This window comes from Tupaia chinensis, unplaced genomic scaffold, assembly GCF_000334495.1.
Source record: "Tupaia chinensis unplaced genomic scaffold, TupChi_1.0 Scaffold000201_1, whole genome shotgun sequence".
Lineage (NCBI taxonomy): Eukaryota > Metazoa > Chordata > Mammalia > Scandentia > Tupaiidae > Tupaia > Tupaia belangeri.
The window spans coordinates 363,268-381,469 of NW_006159676.1; the positions used below are offsets into that span (position 1 = coordinate 363,268).

General features: G+C 46.5%; 1 protein-coding gene across 1 annotated transcript in view; it reads left to right on the forward strand.

The window, feature by feature from the left end:
- PBX4 (PBX homeobox 4) overlaps positions 1–18,202 on the forward strand; it is a 75,573-nt gene that overhangs the window by 23,641 nt on the left and 33,730 nt on the right. Inside the window, exon 3 of the mRNA XM_006147152.2 lies at positions 11,253–11,326. Coding sequence (XP_006147214.1) covers positions 11,253–11,326 — 74 coding nt within the window. The remainder of the gene's footprint in view (positions 1–11,252; positions 11,327–18,202) is intronic.

The following is an 18,202-nucleotide window of genomic DNA, read 5'->3' on the forward strand; positions in this document are numbered from 1 at the left end:
CAGTCCGCTACATGGGATACCACCGTCATAGCCATTACACTAACTGCTGGTTCCCATGGTAACTCATTTTCTCACTTTCTTTCTCACTCTCTCTTTCTGGTGAGCATACACACCTTATAGCAAAAAAAAATTTTTAAGAATTTTTTTATTTAACTTTTATTTATTTATTTTAATTTGACCAGAGAGGGACAGAGCTAGAGAGAGAGAGAAGGAAAGTGAGAAAGCAAGTGGCCAAGTCCAGGACTTGAACCATGGTTGGCCATGTGGGAGTCTAGCACCCTTAACCACCATGCCACCTGCTGCCCCTGCCTTATAGCAAACTTTTAAAAATAATAAGAATAAATAAAAATCTTTTTAAAATGATACCTTGTTGGGACCAGCAGGTAGCATGGTGATTGGCCCAGACCTGGCCGCTTGCTTTCTCACTTTCCCTCTGTCTCTCTCTCTCACTCTGTCCCTCTCTGGTCAAATTAAAATAAATAAAGCTAAATAAAATAATTCTTTCTTTTTTTTTTTTAAGGGATACTTTGCTAAGGAAAGCAGATCGATCTATAATGTAGATGAGTAAATTTACAGCTAACATTAGGAGTTGTAACGTACTGTTGGTAGAGGCCAGAATGTGGATTATATTCTATACATTTTCATGATTCATGATCCTGATACAGTGACCACATATAGTAGTGTTTTTTTGAGAGATTTTTGCTATAGGGTGTGTGTGCTCACTAGAAAAACAGAGACAGAGAGACAGAAAGCGAGAAATCATCCCCCAGGGGGATGGCCACGCCATGATCCTTCCCCGCCATTTTCCTCTCGGGATCTTGCACACACACGCACACGCACCCACCATGTACACTTAAACCTGAGTTTAAACCGCTGGGTCCAGGACTCGAACCACGGTCGACTACATGGGAGTCTGCAACATAGCCATTACTCTAACTGCTGGTCCCTATATAAGTAGTTTTTCAATGAATGTTTTCCATGGGGCCAGCCAGTGATGTGATGATTAAGGCACTGAATTCCCACATGGTCAACCGTGGTTCATTCCTGGGCCTGGTGGCTTAAAAATAATGCCAAGTGTGTGCACATTCATGTCCCAAATCCCAGGAGGAGAATGAAGGGCAGGGGATTTTTATTGGGCATCCCCCCCAGGGGGTGATTTATGACTTTCTCTGTCTGTCTGTCTGTCTCTCTCTCATTGGTGAATGCACACACCCTATGGCAAAAACCTAAACAAAGCAAAATGAACCTAAAGTTTGTGTCATAATTATTGAATAAATGAGCTTAGAAGAGAATAAAGGTCTGTGTTTTCATTTTTGGCATTTTCTTTTTTTTTTTTTACCTTTATTCTTCCAATTTTTGGCATTTTCTATATGACTCTCCATAGTTTTGCTACAGTGTTAATAATGGTTTTTAAAAGGATATTCAGAATTTTGATTTAGGGTTCTTTGGGAATGTAATTTGGAAGATTCCTTGGAAGTCTTATTTATTTATTTAAAAGATGTACTATTTAGGGACCAGAGAGTGATTTGGAGGTTAAGACAGCTGGATCCCACATGGCCAACTCTGCAGTTCGAGTCCCGGACCTGGCTGCTTGAAAATCGAGCCAGGCATGTGTACATGCATGCCTAAAGTCCAGAGAAGAAAATGGAGGGAAATAGTTTGTGGTTTGGCCATCTCTCCCTGACCCTCATCCCTGGAAAGGTGTGATTTTTTCTTTCCATTTCTCTCTCTCTCTCTCTTTTTCTCCCTCCAGTGAATGTACCTGTAGCAAAACTAATAAATTAATTAATTAAATTAAACAATAAAAAGATGTGCTATTTCTCTACTTCTCTTTCTCTGGAATTTTACTTCTTCATCATCATTAGTGTTATTTTTCAATTGCCAGAGGTTGTGTGCGCTCTCCAGAGAGAGGCAGAGAAGGAGACAGGAAACATTGCCCATTTTGGTGGGGCATGGTCAAACCAAAATCCCTTCTCCCCTTCTCCGTCTTGTCAGGATTTTGGACACGCATGCACACATGTTTAGTGTGTTTTTCAAGCCCCTGGGGCTAGGATTCGAATCTCAGTCAGCCACATGAGACCCAGCTCCCTTAGGCAGTAAGCTATAGGGCTAGCTCAACATTAGCATTTTTTTTAAAGAATTATTTATTGGGACCAGTCGTTGGCGTAATGGCTATGTCGCTGGACTCCCACGTAGTCGACCATGGCTCGAATCCCGGACCCAGCGGCTTAAACTCACACGCGTGCCCAAGATCTCGAGAGGAGAATGGAGAAGGGATTGGGGCGTGGCCATCCCCCCTGGGGGGGTGATTTCTCGCTTTCTGTCTCTCTGTCTCTCTCTGTCTGTCTGGTGAGCACACGCGCCCTATAGCAAAAACCTCTTCCAACATGAAAAAAAAAGAATTATTTATTTTACTTTATTTATTATTACTTTAAATTTGCTATAGGGCACATGCACTCACCAGAGAATAAAAGACGGACAGAGAGAGAAAGTGAGAAAGCAAGCTGTCAAGTCCAGGAATTGAACCTCCGTTGACCATGTGGGAGCCCAGCACCTTAACCACCATGCCACCTACTTCCCCAGCAATTTTTAAGTTGTGGGAGTGTTTGTTTTGCTTTTTTTGTTTGTTTTTTGTTTGTTTATTTGCATGAGAGAGAGAGAGACAAAGGAAGAGGGCACTTCTAACATTTTCATGCCACAATCTATCCCTAGCCTCAGCCAGCCCAGGTCTCAGGCCACCATGCAGCATGCCTGCAGTGTACAGGGAGATCTGAAAAGGATATCCAAGACCTTCCTAATGCATTGCAGAGCATTGCATTACTGTCGCATCTCTACAGCTATCCTTGTTTTGTTTTTGTTTTTGTTTTTGTTTTTGTTTTTGTAGTGCAGATGCAGGGAATTCGTAGAACATGTCATGTTCTTCTTGGGAATGCCAGTATCAGTGCCTCAAGGTTTTGTCCTCACAGTCCCCATCGGGTAGCTTATTGTCCATGGAGTTGTTATCAGCTCTTTATTGCTATATAACATATTACCACCAATCTAGCAATTTAAAGCAACAGACAATTTATTATCTCCCAGTTTCCTTGGGTCAGGAATCTGGGCACAGCTTAGCTGAGTCTGTTTCCATCCAGAGCTCCGAGTCCTCATCTAGTCTTGTGGGATACTTAGTTCTGTGCAGTTCAAGGACTGAAGTCCCTGTTTTGTTTTTATTGCCAGAGGGTACATCTGCTCCCCAGAGAGAAAGCAAGGAAGTACCCTTATGGGGATGGTGATACTGCAGTTCCTTCTCCATTCTCCTCTTGGGTGTGTACACATGTTCCTGCTGTGTTTTTCTTTCTTCTTTTTTTTGGGGAGAGGTTTTTGCTATAGGGCGCGTGCGCTTGCCAGACAGCGACAGAGAGACAGAAAGTGCGAGAAATCACCCCCCGGGGGATGGCCACACCACAATCCCTTCTCCTCCATTCTCCTCTCCGGATCTTGGGCACGCACACACATGCACCCGGCGTCAGTTTAAGCCACCGGGTCCGGGACTCAAACCGTGGTCAACTACATGGGAGTTCAGCGACATAGCCATTATGCTAACTGCTGGGCCCATCCTGCTGTATTTTTCAAGCCACCAGGTCTGGGACTCGAACTACGTGGTCAGCTTTGTGGGATCCAGCTGCCCTTTTTTTTTTTTTTTTTTTTTTTAGGATTTTTTATTTCATTTTATTTATTAGCATTATTTTTAATTTGACCAGAGAGAGAGAGAGGGAAAGTGAGAAACGAAGCCACCAAGTCCAGACTCAAACCTTGGTTGGCCATGTGGGAACCCAGCGCCCCAACCACTACTCCATCTGCCTGCTCCAAGGGATCTACCTGCCTTAACCACTATGCCACCGGCTGACCTCTTCTCCATCAGGATTTTGGTCATGTACCCCCACAGGCACTTGGTGTGTTTTTCAAGCTACTGGGGCTGGGACTGAAACAGCAGTCAGCCACGTTCAAGTGATAAATGACTCCTTATGCACTGGCTTTCCTGCTGTACTGCAGAGCCATTCCAGATGTCCATGCTTCCTTCTGGCTGTCAGTCAGGGGATCCCTCCCGTCTGCTCCAAGACACCACCCACGGTCGCCTGCCACCACCCCTCCCACAACATGGCAGCTGGCTGCAAGGCCCGCTGAGGCCAAGTTGGAGTCTGCTAAGTTGGAGTCTTACACAATGTCATGTAACCATGGGAGAGACTGTCCTATCTCCTCTGCCCACTGCAGGTCACCTGTGCTGCTTAAACTCAAGGAAGAAGGATTATACAAGCGAATGACTCATTGAGGTTACTTTTAGGGTGTGTCCACCATTAATTCATCCCCTTCGGTGACATTGTGGACTTGCCGATCGGTCACACTTTACCTAGTCGTTGATGATTTACAGTCAGCTGCTTGATCACCTCTAGACAAAGACCACGTTCAAAGCCGGGGCGTTTGTTTTCGTTTCATAATAAACCACAGAAACCTTTCTGTGAAAGAACTGTGTGTACGTATAAAGCTGCTTTCTACTGGATCTAAAATAAGATGTGTTAAATGGAAACCATTCTCAGAGTCTGTGTTAGGGAAACAGAACATCTGGCTTCATTCTCTTCTCTTACTGTCAGAATTAAATGTATAGGCCCAGCCTGGTGACAGCAGTAGCAAACTGGACAGTGGTGGAAGCCACATGGCTGACCACAGGTTCAGATCCCCAGGTCTGCTTAAGAAACACACTTGGGGGAACCAGCAGTTAGCGTAATGGCTATGTCGCTGGACTCCCATGTAGTCAACCACGGTTCGCGTCCCGGACCCGGTGGCTTAGAACTCACGCCGGGCGCGTGTGCGTGCGTGCCCAAGATCCCGAGAGGAGAATAGAGGAGAAGGGATTGCGGCGTGGCCATCCCCCCTGGGGGGTGATTTCTCGCTTTCTATCTCTCTGTCTGTCTATAGGGCGCACGCACCCTATAGCAAAAACCTCTTTAAATAAAAAGAAAAACACACTTGGCAGGCCAACAGGTGGTGTGGAGATTAAGGTACTGACTGGATTCTACACGGGCAGCCGAGCAGTTCGAGGCCCAGACCCGGCAGCTTGAAAATCACACCAGGCATGTGTGTATGCATACTCAATATTCTGAGAGGAGACTGGAGGAGAAGGTTGCACATGCCCCCAGCCCCGTGGTGATTTTTTACTTTCCCTCTCTTTTTCTCCCTGGCGAGTGCATGTGCCCTATAACAAAAACTAAAAACAAGAAAACAAAAACCACCAGATACTTGCACATGTGCCCAAGATTCTAAGAAACGAAAGAGCTAGGAAAAGGGGACTATGGTGTGACAAGACAATGTCATGGGTGCTTCTCTCTTGTGCACTCATACTCTATCATGAATAAAAATAAATAAACTTTAAAAAATTACATTTATAGGGACCAGCAGTTAGTGTAATGGCTATGTCACTGGACTCCCATGTAGTCGGCCGCGGTTCGAGTCCCGGACCCGGTGGCTTAAATTCACACTGGGCACGTGTGCATGCGTGCCCAAGATCCCAAGAGGAGAATGGAGGAGAAGGGATTGCGGCGTGGCCATCCCCCCTGGGGGTTGATTTCTCGCTTACTATCTGTCTGGCGAGTGCACACACCCTATAGCAAAAAACTCTCAAAAAAAAAAAAGAAAAAAAATTACATTTACAGGGACCAGCAGTTGGCGTAATGGCTATGTTGCTGGACTCCCACGTAGTCGACCACAGTTTGAGTCCCAGACCCAGTGGCTTAAATCTCACGCTAGGCGCGTGTGCATGCATGCCCAAGATCCCGAGAGGAGAATGGAGGAGAAGGGATTGTGGCGTGGCACCCCCCCAGGAGGTGATTTCTCGCTTTCTATCTCTCTGTCTCTCTGTCCATCTGGTGAGCGCACACACCCTATAGCAAAAAAACCTCTCAAAAAAAAAAATTGCATTTACAGAAGAGAAGCTGTAACTAGAGTCCATTTTAATTTTTTTTAAGTTTTTTGCTATAGGGTAATTCGATTACTGGGGCTGGGAGAGGAGAAATCACCCACCATGGGAATGGCCACCCTCCTCCATTCTCTCAGGATTTTTGGCACGCATGCACACACACCCAGCATGTTTCTCAAGCCACGGAATCAGACTTGCACCACAAAGTCAGCTATGCAAAGTCAGCTAAAGCGAAGCTGCTTTAACTCAGTGCCACTTGCTAGTCCCATTTTAATTAATATTAATACTACCTCTATGGGAGGAAAATGTTTACCATTTTTTAAAGAATTATTTTATTCAACTTTCCTTATTGTTATTATCATTCTTTTAATCTAACTAGAGAAAGACAGAGAGAGGGGAGAAGTGAGAAAGCAAGCCACCAGGTCCCAGACTGGAACCACAGTTGGCCATGTGGGAGTCCAGCATCCCCTAACCGTCATGCCACCCGCCAGCCCGCAGAAAACATTTAACTTTTTTTTCTTTTTGGAGAGGTTTTTGCTATAGGGCACATGTGCTCACCAGAAAGACAAAGAGAGACAGAGAGACAGAAAGAGAAGAGATTCCCCCCCAGGGGGGATGGCCACGCCACAGTCCCTTCTCCTCCATTCTTCTCTTGGGATCGTGGGCCCTCACGCACACGTGCCTGGAGTGAGTTTAAGCCGCTGGGTCTGGGACTCAAACCGCGGTCGGCTACATGGGAGTCCCGTGACATAGCCATTATGCCAACAACTAGTTCCCCCTGGTGGCTTATTTTCTCACTTTCCCTTTCTCTCTCTGTCTGTCTCTTTCTGGTCAAATTTGAAAAAAATAAATCATTCTTTAAAAATAGGAGAGGTTTTTGCTATAGGGCGTGTGCGCTCACCAGACAGACAGAGGGAGACATAGAGACAGAAAGTGAGAAATCACCCCCCCGGGGGGAATGGTCACGCCGCAATCCCTTCTCCTCCATTCTCCTCTCGGGATCTTGGGCACGCACGCACATGCGACCGGCGTGAGTTTTAAGCCACCGGGTCCAGGACGCGAACCGCGGTCGAGTGCGTGGGAGTACGCGACATAGCCATTACACTAACTGCTGGTTCCCAATAAATGAATTTTTAAAAAGAAAAGAAAGAGAGGCCAGCAGGTAATGTGGATGTTAAGGCACTGAATCCCACATGGCCAGCTGTGCAAATTGAGTCCCGGACCTGGTGGTTCGAAAGTCATGATAGGCACATATGCATGCATTCCCAAATTCCCAATGGGAGAATGGTGGAGAATGGATTGTAGCATAGTCATCCCACCTGGAAGGGGGGATGATGTCTCACTTTCCCTTTCTCTTCTCTCTCCAGCAAGTGCACATGACCTATGGCAAAAACTAAAGAAAAAAAGAGGCTCCAGCAGGTGGTGTGTGGACTCCCACATGGCCGACCACGGTTCAAGTCCTGGTCTTGGTCGCTTGCTATCTCTCTCTCTCTTTTTCTCTTGTGAGTGTACATGCCTTATAGAAAATTTAAAATAATAATAAATATGGGCCCAGCTGGTGTAGTGGTTAAGGGTGCTGGACTCCCACATGACTGACTGCGGTTTGAGTCCCAGACCTGGCAGCTTCCTTTCTCTCTCTCTCTCTCTCTTTGGTCAAATTAAAATAATAATAACAATAAAGTTAAATAAAATAATTATTAATAATAAAAAAAAAATAAATAAATAAATAAATAAATAAATAAATAAATAAATAAATAAATAAATAAATAAATAAATAAATAAATAAATAAATAAATAAATAAATAAATAAATAAATAAATAAATAAATAAATAAATAAATAAAGTTTAATAAGATCATTTTAAATAAATAAAGTTAAATAATTCTCTTTAAAAAAAAACAAAGAAAAATGACGAACTTGGAGACAACTGAGGAGGGGACACGCAGGGCGACATAGTGAAGTACTTAGATTGGTCAGGAGGCAGAAAGAGTGAGGGAGGTATGGCCCAGAGCTTTTATAGTGATTCCTGTGGGACGGAACGAGCAAGGCAGGCAGGTTTGAACAAGCTTGGGTTGAATAGTTTAAGTGATCCTGGCAGGCTGCAGGCTCTGAGGGTAAGTTCCAGCTGAGCATTCGGTACCTGGCTGTGGGGTGAGTGAAGGCAGGGAGAATATTGGAGGGGTGTGTGAGTTAGAGAAAGGAGGTGGTTGGGAATATGGGTCTGGGATCACTGGTTTGCAGGACATGAAGATGCATGTTTACTGTCTCTGGAAATTAGCCAGCCCTCCTGGGAGAGGCAGTCCCTCCAAGACCTAAATGTCTGAGCTTCATAAAATATAGAAAACAGGGACCAGCAGTTGGTGTAACGGCTACATCGCTGAACTCCCATGTAGTCAACCACAGTTCGAGTCCCGGACTTGGTGGCTTCAAGTCGTGCCAGGCACGTGTGTGTGCGTGCCCAGGATCCCGAGAGGAGAATGGAGGAGAAGGGATTATGGCATGGCCATCACCCCCGGGGGGTGATTTCTTGCTTTCTGTCTGTCTGTCTTTCTGGCAAGTGCATGCACCCTACAGCAAAAACCTCTCCCCCCACCCCCTACCCCCAAAAAAAGAAAGAAAGAAAAAATCATACAGGCAGGTATCTATGTGTGCCCCAAATCCCAGGAAGATAAAGGAGGAGAAAGATCCCCCTGAGAGTAATTTCTCACTATTTCTCTCTGTCTCTCTAGCCAACACACATGCCCTGTGGCAAAACCCATAAATAAATAAATAAATAAATAAATAAATGCAAGCCCACTTTTGAATCCCCAGCCTAGTCAGCCTGAAACATGGTAGGTATGCATTTAAGTACCCAGGATCTGTCAGACTGAGAGGACTGGGGAAAAGGGATTGCAGTGTGGCTAGACTCTGTGGAGGGTGCTGGTCTCTCTCTCTCTCTCTCTCTCTCACAGGTGCTCTATCGTAAACAAAAGGGAAAAAGTCAATACTTAAAAAATGCAATTGAGGGGCTGGCAGGTGGCATGGTGGTTAAAGGCGCTGGCCTCCCACATGGCCAACCACGGTTCGAGTCCCGGACCTGGTGGCTTGCTTTCTCTCTCTGTCTCTCTCTCTTTCTCTCTCTGTCTCTCTGATCAAACTGGAAAATCATCATCATCATCATAATAAATAAAGTTAAATAAAATAATCCTTTTTTTAACATGTAATTTGTTATACGACAACTACTCCAGAAAGTCCTCCGTGGCCTCTCGTCTTAGTTTTGTGTTGCCACTCTAAAAAATTACCAAAGGCTTAAGGGCTTAAATGCACACATTTGTTATCTTACATTTTTGTAGGTCAGAAATCCTACATGGGACTCATTGGGCTAAAACCCAAGGGGTCAGGAAGGTTGTTTGCCCTTCTGGAGGCACAGGGGAGTCTGCTTCCTGGGATTTTCCAGCTTATGGAGGCTACATGCATTCTCTCATGATTATCGGTGAGCACCGCAAGTCCCTTCTATGTTCAAAGCCAGCAGCCGTGTCTCTTCGACACTCTCATCACAGCCATCTCATGGCAGATGGGGAAGGGAAGATTTTCTGCTTTAAGGGCTCATGCGATTACATTGGGCCCACCTCAGTAATCCCAGTTAATCGCCCCATCTCTGGGTGCTTAACCACAATTACATTGTCAGAGTTCTTTATTCCCAAGATTTCTAGGATTAGCACATGGATATATATTTTTTTAATTTTATAGAATTATTTTATCTAACTTTACTTATTTATTTATTTTAGTTTGACCAGGGAATAGGGGGAAGCAAGCCGCCGGGTCCGAGATGCAAACCACAGTTGACCATGTGGGAGTCCAGCGCCCTTAACCTCCATGCCACCTGCTGGTCCCATGGACATTATTTTAATTTTTTAAATTTTTTTTAAGATTTTTGCTATAGGGCACATGCATTTGCCAGAGAGAGAGAGAGAGAGTGAGAGGAAAAGTGAGAAATCACACCCCAGGGAGTATGGGCACACTGCAGTCCCTTCTCCTTCATTTTCCTCCTTGGATTTTGGGCATACACACACATATGCCTGGTGAGAGTTTCAAGCCACCATGTCTGGGACTTGAACCATGGCCAACCATGTGGGAGTCCAGCGCCTTAACCACTACACCACCTGCTGGTATGTGGACATTATTGAGGCCCTCATTCTACAGACTACAATTCCCATCTTAGGCAAACAAAGGCCAGAATCATCATCATCCCCTGATTTACGAGGCTCTTAGACTCACCATCAACTTGTGACTAACCTCTTACCTTACAACATCCTGGTCTCAGACAACTGTGTTCTTTTTTTTTTAAAATTATTTATTTTAATTTGACCAGAGAGAGAGAAAGTGAGAAAGTAAGCCGCCAGGTCTGGAACTTGAACCACAGTTGGCCATGTGGGTGCATGTGCATGAAACCAGGGCAAGGAGGAGGAGGTGTTGTAGTAGTTAAGGCAGCTGGATCTCACATGGGGAACTGCGCATTTTGAGCCCCAGACCCGGCAGATTGAAAAGCATTCCGGGTGTGTGTGCGTTGTGTGTGTGTGTGTGTGTGTGTGTCCAAAATCCCAATAAGAGAGATGGAGGAGGAAGGATTTAGGCATGGCTATCCCCCTTGGAGGGTGCTTTCTCACCTTCCCTCTCGCTCGCTCTCTCTGGTGAGCACACACGTCCCCTGGCAATTATTTTATTTATTTTTAATTTAATTAAAAAAAAATTTTTTTGGAGAGGTTTTTGCTATAGGGCTCATGTACTTGCCAGAAAGAGAGAGGGAGACAGAAAGCGAGAAATCACTCCCCCAGGGGGGATGGCCACGCCGCAATCCCTTCTCCTCCATTCTCCTCTCAGGATCTTGGGCACGCACGCACACGCGCCCGGTGTGAGTTTAAGTCGCCAAGTCTGGGACTCGAACCATGGTCAGCTACATAGGAGTGCAGCGACATAGCTGTTACGCTAACTTCTGGTCCCATGACTCCCTTTCTTTTTTTGGAGAGGATTTTTTTTTTTTTCGCTATAGGGCGCGTACGCTTGCCAGACAGAGAGAGACGTAGAGACAGAAAGCGAGAAATCGCCCCCCAGGGGTATGACCATGCCGCAATCCCTTCTCCTCCATTCTCCTCTCGGGATCTTGGGCACGCACGCACACGCGCCCGGCGTGAGTTTTAAGCCACCAGGTCCGGGACACGAACCACGGTCGACTACGTGGGAGTCCAGCGACATAGCCATGACGCTAACTGCTGGTTCCCCCACGACTCCCTTTCTTACAAGCTCCTCTGTTGCCTCTCTTTCAGAAAGCATGCTCTGAATTGCCATCGGATGAAGCCCGCCCTCTTCAGCGTGCTTTGTGAGATCAAGGAAAAGACAGGTAGGCTGTTTGGATGCACACTTTGTACGCGGATCCAGGATGTGACAGCTGCATGTTCCTGGTCCTCGTTCAACCTTCATGGCCACTGAGCTATTCGTGCTTGTCTCCAAGAGCAAGTGATTTGTTTCTGCCTTCTCAGGGCTCTGGGTTCTGGTGTACCATACTGATTTGTTTTGTCGTTTTATAACTGGAGAAATGTCTTTGCAAATAATTGACAAGCAGGTACATTCTAGGTACAAGACCCAAGCAGTGCGGTGGTACTCAGTTGTTTTGGCAAGGAAAAAAATGACACAATTAGAAAAGGAGAATAAAAGAGTCAGCCAGGTGGCCTGGTATCCCACGTGGCTGGCTATGCAGTGAGTCCCAGACTCGGCAGCTTGAAACGCACCCTAGGCATGTGTGTGTGCCCAAAATCATAAGAGGGGGATCAACAGTTGGAGTAATGGCTATGTCGCTGGACTCCCATGTAGTCGACCACGGTTCAAGTCCTAGACCCAGTGGCTTAAACTCAAGCTGGGCGCGTGTGCATGCGTGCCCAAGATCCCGAGAGGAGAATGGAGGAGAAGGGATTGCGGCGTGGCTATCCCCCCTGGGGGTGATTTCTCACTCTCTGTCTCTCTCTGTCTTTCTGGCGAGCACACATGCCCTATAGCAAAAACCTCTCCCAAAAAAAAGAAAAGAAAAGAAAAGAAAAAGAAAATCCTAAGAGGAAAATGGATTGCAGGTTGGTCATCATGCTGTCTCACTTTCTCTCTCTGTGAGCTAATGTGCCTTATAGCAAAAGTTAAAAAAAGAGAGAGAGAGAAATAGGGGCCAGCAGATAGCATGGTCATTAAGATGCTGGACTTCCACAGGGCTGACCATTTGGGTCCCAGATCTAGTGGCTTGAAAACTGCACCAGGCATGTGTACATGCATGCCTCAAATTCCAGCAAAGCAGAAAAGAGATTACCATATAGCCATCTCCCTGTGGGGTGATTTTTCACCTTCCACTTTACTGTCTCGCTCTCTTTCTCTCTCTATTTCCCCCCTTCACACCTCGGCAAGTGCACACACCCTGTGGCAAAATCCTTTTTTTAAAAAAAAAAAAGTAAAATAATTTTCTTTTCACTAGAGGGTGTGCGTACTCCCTAGAGAGAGACAGAGACAGAGGAGAGGAGAAAGCACCCCCCATGGGGCAGGTTCACACCGATTTCTTCTCTATCTCCCCTCCTGTTGCAGTTTTGGGCATGCACATACATGCACCTGGCGTGTTTCTCAAGCTGCCAGGTCTTGGACTTGACCCATGCAGTTGGCCATGTGGGTTCCAGCTGCTTTAACCACCAAGCTACAGACCAGGCTGCAATAATAACAATTCCATGTTGTCTGTTTTAGGCATCTAAAGTGTTCCCCATAGAAGGCTTTTGCTCCTGCAAATCCTTTCATTAAAAAGAAAAATGTTTTGGGACCAGCAGTTAGCGTAATGGCTAAGTCGCTGGACTCCCTCCCATGTAGTCGACCGTAGTTCGAGTCCCAGACCTGGTGGCTTAAAACTCACACCGGGTGCACGTGCGTGTGTGCCCAAGATCCTGAGAGGAGAATGGAAGAGAAGGGATTGTGGTGTGGCCATCCCCCCTGGGAGGTGATTTCTCGCTTTCTGTCTCTCTGTCTCTCTCTATCTGTCTGGCAAGCACACGCACCCTATAGCAAAAATCTCTCCAAAAAAAAAAGAAAGAAAGAAAAGAAAAGAAATTCATGACCTTTCTTTTTAAAAATTTTACCAGAGAGTACACGTACTTGCCAGAGAGAAGACAAGAAGGGACGTGAGAAAGCACCCCCATGGAGAACAATCCATTCTTCTCTATTTCTCCCTCTTTTCAGGATTTTGGGCTCAAAACCATATGCTCTTGGCATGTTTTTTCAAGCCAGGTTTGAGACTTGAACCATGCACTTGGCTATGTGGATCTAGCTGCCTCAACCACCACACCACCAACTAGCCCCATGACTTTGACCTTTTTTTTTTTTTTGAGAAGTTTTTGCTATAGGGCACGTATGCTCACCAGTAAGAGAGAGATAGACAGACAGAAAGTGAGAAATCACCTTCCAGGGGAGATGGCCACACCGCAATCCCTTCTCCTCCATTCTCCTCTCAGAATCTTGGGCACACACATACACATGCCTGGCGTGAGTTTAAGCCACTGGGTCTGGGACTTGACCCGCAGTTGACTACATGAGAATCCAACAACATAGCCATTACGCCAACTGCTGGTCCTGGCTTTGACCTTTCTGATGAGAACCTTCAGTTGTCTTGTAGAACATCTCTAAGGTGGTGTGTCTGATGTTTCCTCACGGTTAAACTTTGTGTATTTTTTTTCATGAGAGAAAGATAGAGGGAGAGACAGACAGGCACCCCCAGCAGGGTCCCTGTATACCATGATCCAACACCAGCCTTGGCCAGACCAGATCACAAACACTTGTGTGTGTACCCTGAGATCCAGGGTTGCCCCGAGATTTGTACCCAGGACCTTCCTATGTGATCTAGCGTCACAGAATACCTTGGTACCACTGCCCCTCTTCTGATTGCATTTTTGGTGAGATCTCTCAAAAGCGATGTCTGTCCTTTTTTTTTTTTTTTTTTATTTTTGGAGGGGTTTTTGTTATAGGGCACGGGTAAAAATTTTGTTTTTTTTTTTTTAATTTTGGAGAGGTTTTTGCTATAGGGCACGTGTGTTCACCAGAAAGACAAAGAGAGACAGAGACACAGAAAGCGAGAAATTGCCCCCCAGGGGGGATGGCCACACCACAATCCCTTCTCCTCCATTCTTCTCTGGGGATCTTGGGCATGCATGCGCATGCACCCGGCGTGAGTTTAAGCCATCAGGTCCGGGGCTCGAACCGCAGTCGACTACATGGGAGTCCAGCAACATAGCCATTACACTAACTGCTGATCCCGTCCTTCTCAATACATTATATCAGGAGGTACATGCTGTCAGCATATCCTGTCTACTGGTGGAGTTGATCTTGATCACTTGGTCAAGGTTATTAACAATTCGCAGATTCGTTTACAAGAGAGGCCACAAAATCAGATGAAAATATCATTCAAACCAATAGGTGGGCCGGCACTGTGGCCTGGTGGCTAAGGCAGCCAGACCTTACATGGCTAACTGTGCTTTTTAAATTTTTTTTAAAGAATTATTTGTTTGGGCCAGCAAGTGGCAAGGTGGTTAAAGGCGCTAGATTCTCACATGGCTGACCACGGTTCGCGTCCTGGACCTGGTAGCTTGCTTTCCTGCTTTTCAGAATGGGAAAATATTCTTGAAAATTATGCATCAGATAAGGGACTGATAACCAGAATACACAAGGAACTCAAGCAAAGAAGATGACTGACCCTATTAAAAGATGGAAGAATGGGACCAGCAGTTAGCGTAATGTCTGTGTTGCTGGACTCCCACATGGTCAACTGCAGTTTGAGTCCTGGACCTGTCAGCTTGAAACTCACACCGGGCATGTTTACGTGCGTGCCCCAGATCCCGAGAGGAGAATGGAGGAGAAGGGATTGTGGTGTGGCCATCCCCCCTGGAGGGTGATTTCTCGCTTTCTGTCTCTCTGTCTCTTTCTGTGTCTCTAGTGAGTGCACATGCCCTATAGCAAAAATCTTTAAAAAAAAAAATTAGATGGTTTTCTTTGTTTGTTTGTTTTGTTTTAATTTGACCAGCAACAGGCTGAAAGGGAGAGGGAGAAAGAAAGCAAACCACCAAGTCCAGGACTCAAACTGCCGTTGGCCACGTGGGAGTCCAGCACCCCAACCACCATACCACCTGCTGGCCCTTTTTTTCTTTTTTAGATTTTTGCCATAGGGCACGTGCACTCACCAGATAGAGAGAAGGAAAGTGAGAAATCACCCCCCCAGAGGGAATGCCCATGCTGCAATTCCTTTTTCTCCATTGTCCTCTCAGGGTTTTGGTCATGCATACACATGTGCCCAGCACATTTCTCTAACCAACAAGTCCTGGACTTGATCCATGGACTCAGCTATGTGGGATGCAGTGCCTTAGCCACTGCACCACCTGGCTAGCCCTCACTTTTCCCGTAATAAGAATAAGCCAGAGCCACCCATGTGTGTTACCTAGCACAGGTGGCCTCAAACTGTCCCCTGCCTAACCCCTGCCCACAACTGTTGGCTCTCTCAGCACAGCTCGTCAAAAGTTTCTATGGACAATTTAGTAGTACAGAATTCACTCCAATTATAGGTTAGTCAACTCAAGAGTAGTCTCAAGAAGCCATCTTTTTCTTTTTTTTTCCTTTTGAAAGGTTTTTGCTATAGGGCACATGCGCTCGCCAGAAAGACAGAGAGAGACAGAGAGACAGAGAGCGAGAAATCACCCCCCAGGGGGGATGGCCACGCCGCAATCCCTTCTCCTCCATTCTCCTCTCGGGATCTTGGGCACGCACGCACACACACCTGGCATGAGTTTAAGCCACCAGGTCTGGGACTCGAACCGCGGTTAACTTCATGGAAGTCCAGTGACATAACCATGACACCAACTGCTGGTCTCACATCTTTTTCTTTTTTAAGTTTCTTTCTTTCATGAATGCAAGAGAGAGAGGGAGACAGAGACAGGCACCCCCAACAGAACCCTCATTGCCACTCCTCACCTCCAACCTGAGCCAGCGTGGATTACGGTGTGTGCACACCCCAGAGTGTTCATTGGAGTCCCTGGACTACAACGGCTGGAACCCAAGACCTTTCCCATGTAGGAACTTGGATTACCAGGGCACCACCACCTGGCGCCAGGAAGCTTCGCTCTCGCTGTCTTTTCCTTATCAGGGAGATGCTAGAACTGACCAGAAACCAGTACGTGAGAGGTGGTTGTTCAGTCTGGGCAGGCCTCCTTTTATCAACAGCTCCATCTGCTTCTGTATGGACATTACTGCAGGGGTCTGTCAGCTTCCCACGCAGCAGTTTCCGGAGGAAAAAAAAAAGAGTTGATAAAAGGAGAATTAATACGGTTGCCCGGAACAGGCAGAGGTGCTGTCCGTTTCAGCCCTCAGCATCACCCAGCCGCATCCTCCCAAGCTTCAAGGCCCTCACTTCAAGCCGAGTCCCAAGGCAGCCTCAGAGCCAGAGCATGGTAGCACATTTAGATTGCAGCATGGCCATCTGCCCCAAGGGCTGACTTTTTTTTTTCTTGTTTTGGAGAGATTTTTGTTTGTTTGTTTTTTGTTTTTTGTTTTTTGGGGTTTATTTTTGGAGAGATTTTCAGTATAGGGCACGTGCGCTCACCAGACAGAGAGAGACATAGAGACAAAGCGAGAAATCACCCCCCAGGGGGGATGGTCCCCCCAGGTGGGATGGCCACGCCGCAATCCCTTCTCCTCCATTCTCCTCTCGGGATCTTGGGCATGCACGCACACGCGCCCAGCGTGAGTTTAAGCCACTGGGTCCGGGACGCGAACCGCGGTCGACTACGTGGGAGTCCAGCGACATAGCCATTACACTAACTGCTGGTTCCCTGTTTTTTTTGTTTGTTTGTTTGTTTGTTTGTTTTTGCTGTAGGGTGTGTGTGCTCACCAGAGAGACAGAAAGCGAGACATCACCCCCAGGAAGGATGACCATGCCGCAGTTCCTTCTCTTCCATTCTCCTCTCGGGATCTTGGGCACGCACGCATATGTGCCCGACGTGAGTTTAACCCACTGGGTTCAGGACTTGAACCACGGTTGACTACATGGGAGTCCAGCAACATAGCCATTATGCCAAATGCTGGTCCCCCAAGGGCTGATTTTTCACTTTCCCTCTCTCTGTCTCTCCAGAGAGTACACACACCATATGGCAAAACCTTAAAAAAAAAAAAAATGGGGGACCAGCAGTTGAAGTAATGGCTATGTCGCTGGACTCTCATGTAGTCGACTACGGTTTGAGTCCCAGACCCAGCGGCTTAAACTCACACCGTGTGCATGCATGCGTGCCCAAGATCCCGAGAGGAGAATGGAGGAGAAGGGACTGCAGAGTGGCCATCCCCCTGGGGGGTGATTTCTGGCAAGCAAAAACCTCTCCAAAATTAAAAAAAAAGCAAACAACAACAACAAAATATGCTAATACCTCCTTCCCACCAACTGGCTTAAACATTTGTGTGCAAGCTGTAGTTTAGGGTGCAGTGGGATAGGGTGGGGCGGCAACTGCTGTGCCTCACAGGATGTGCACTCTACAGTCCCCATGGGGTGGGATCTACCCCCCTCTGCCTGGGGGGAGAGGGGTTGGCTACTGCCTTCTGATGTCAAGTGTGTTCATGTCTTTATTTATTTATTTTTTTTTTAATTTTGCTGTAGAGTGCGTGCACTCACCAGAGACTGGAAAGGGGGACTGACAAGGCATCCTCCAGGGAAAATGGCCAGGCCGCATTCCTTCTCCTCTATTTTTTTAGGATTTGGGGCACACGTATACATGTGCTCAGCATTTTTTTCAAGCTTCCAGGTCCAGGACTTGGAACTGCATAGTCAGCCATATGGGATCCAGCTGTCCCACCCACAGCTGGCCCCATCCATGTTTTCTTATTTTTAAAGAATTATTTTTTATTGGGACCAGCAGTTAGCATAATGGCTATGTCGCTGGACTCCCATGTAGTCGACTGTGATTCAAGTCCTAGACCCGGTGGCTTAAACTCATGCCGGGCGCATGTGCGTGCATGCCCAAGATCCCGAGAGGAAAATGAAGGAGAAGGGATTGCGGCATGGCCATCCCCCATGAGGGGCGATTTCTCACTTTCCTTTTCTTTCTCTCTGTCTCTCTGGTGAACACACACATCCTGTAGCCACATCTGAAAATAAATTAATTTTAAAATAAAAAATAGGGACCAGCAGGTGGTGTGGTGGTTAGGGTGCTGGACACTCCCATGTGGC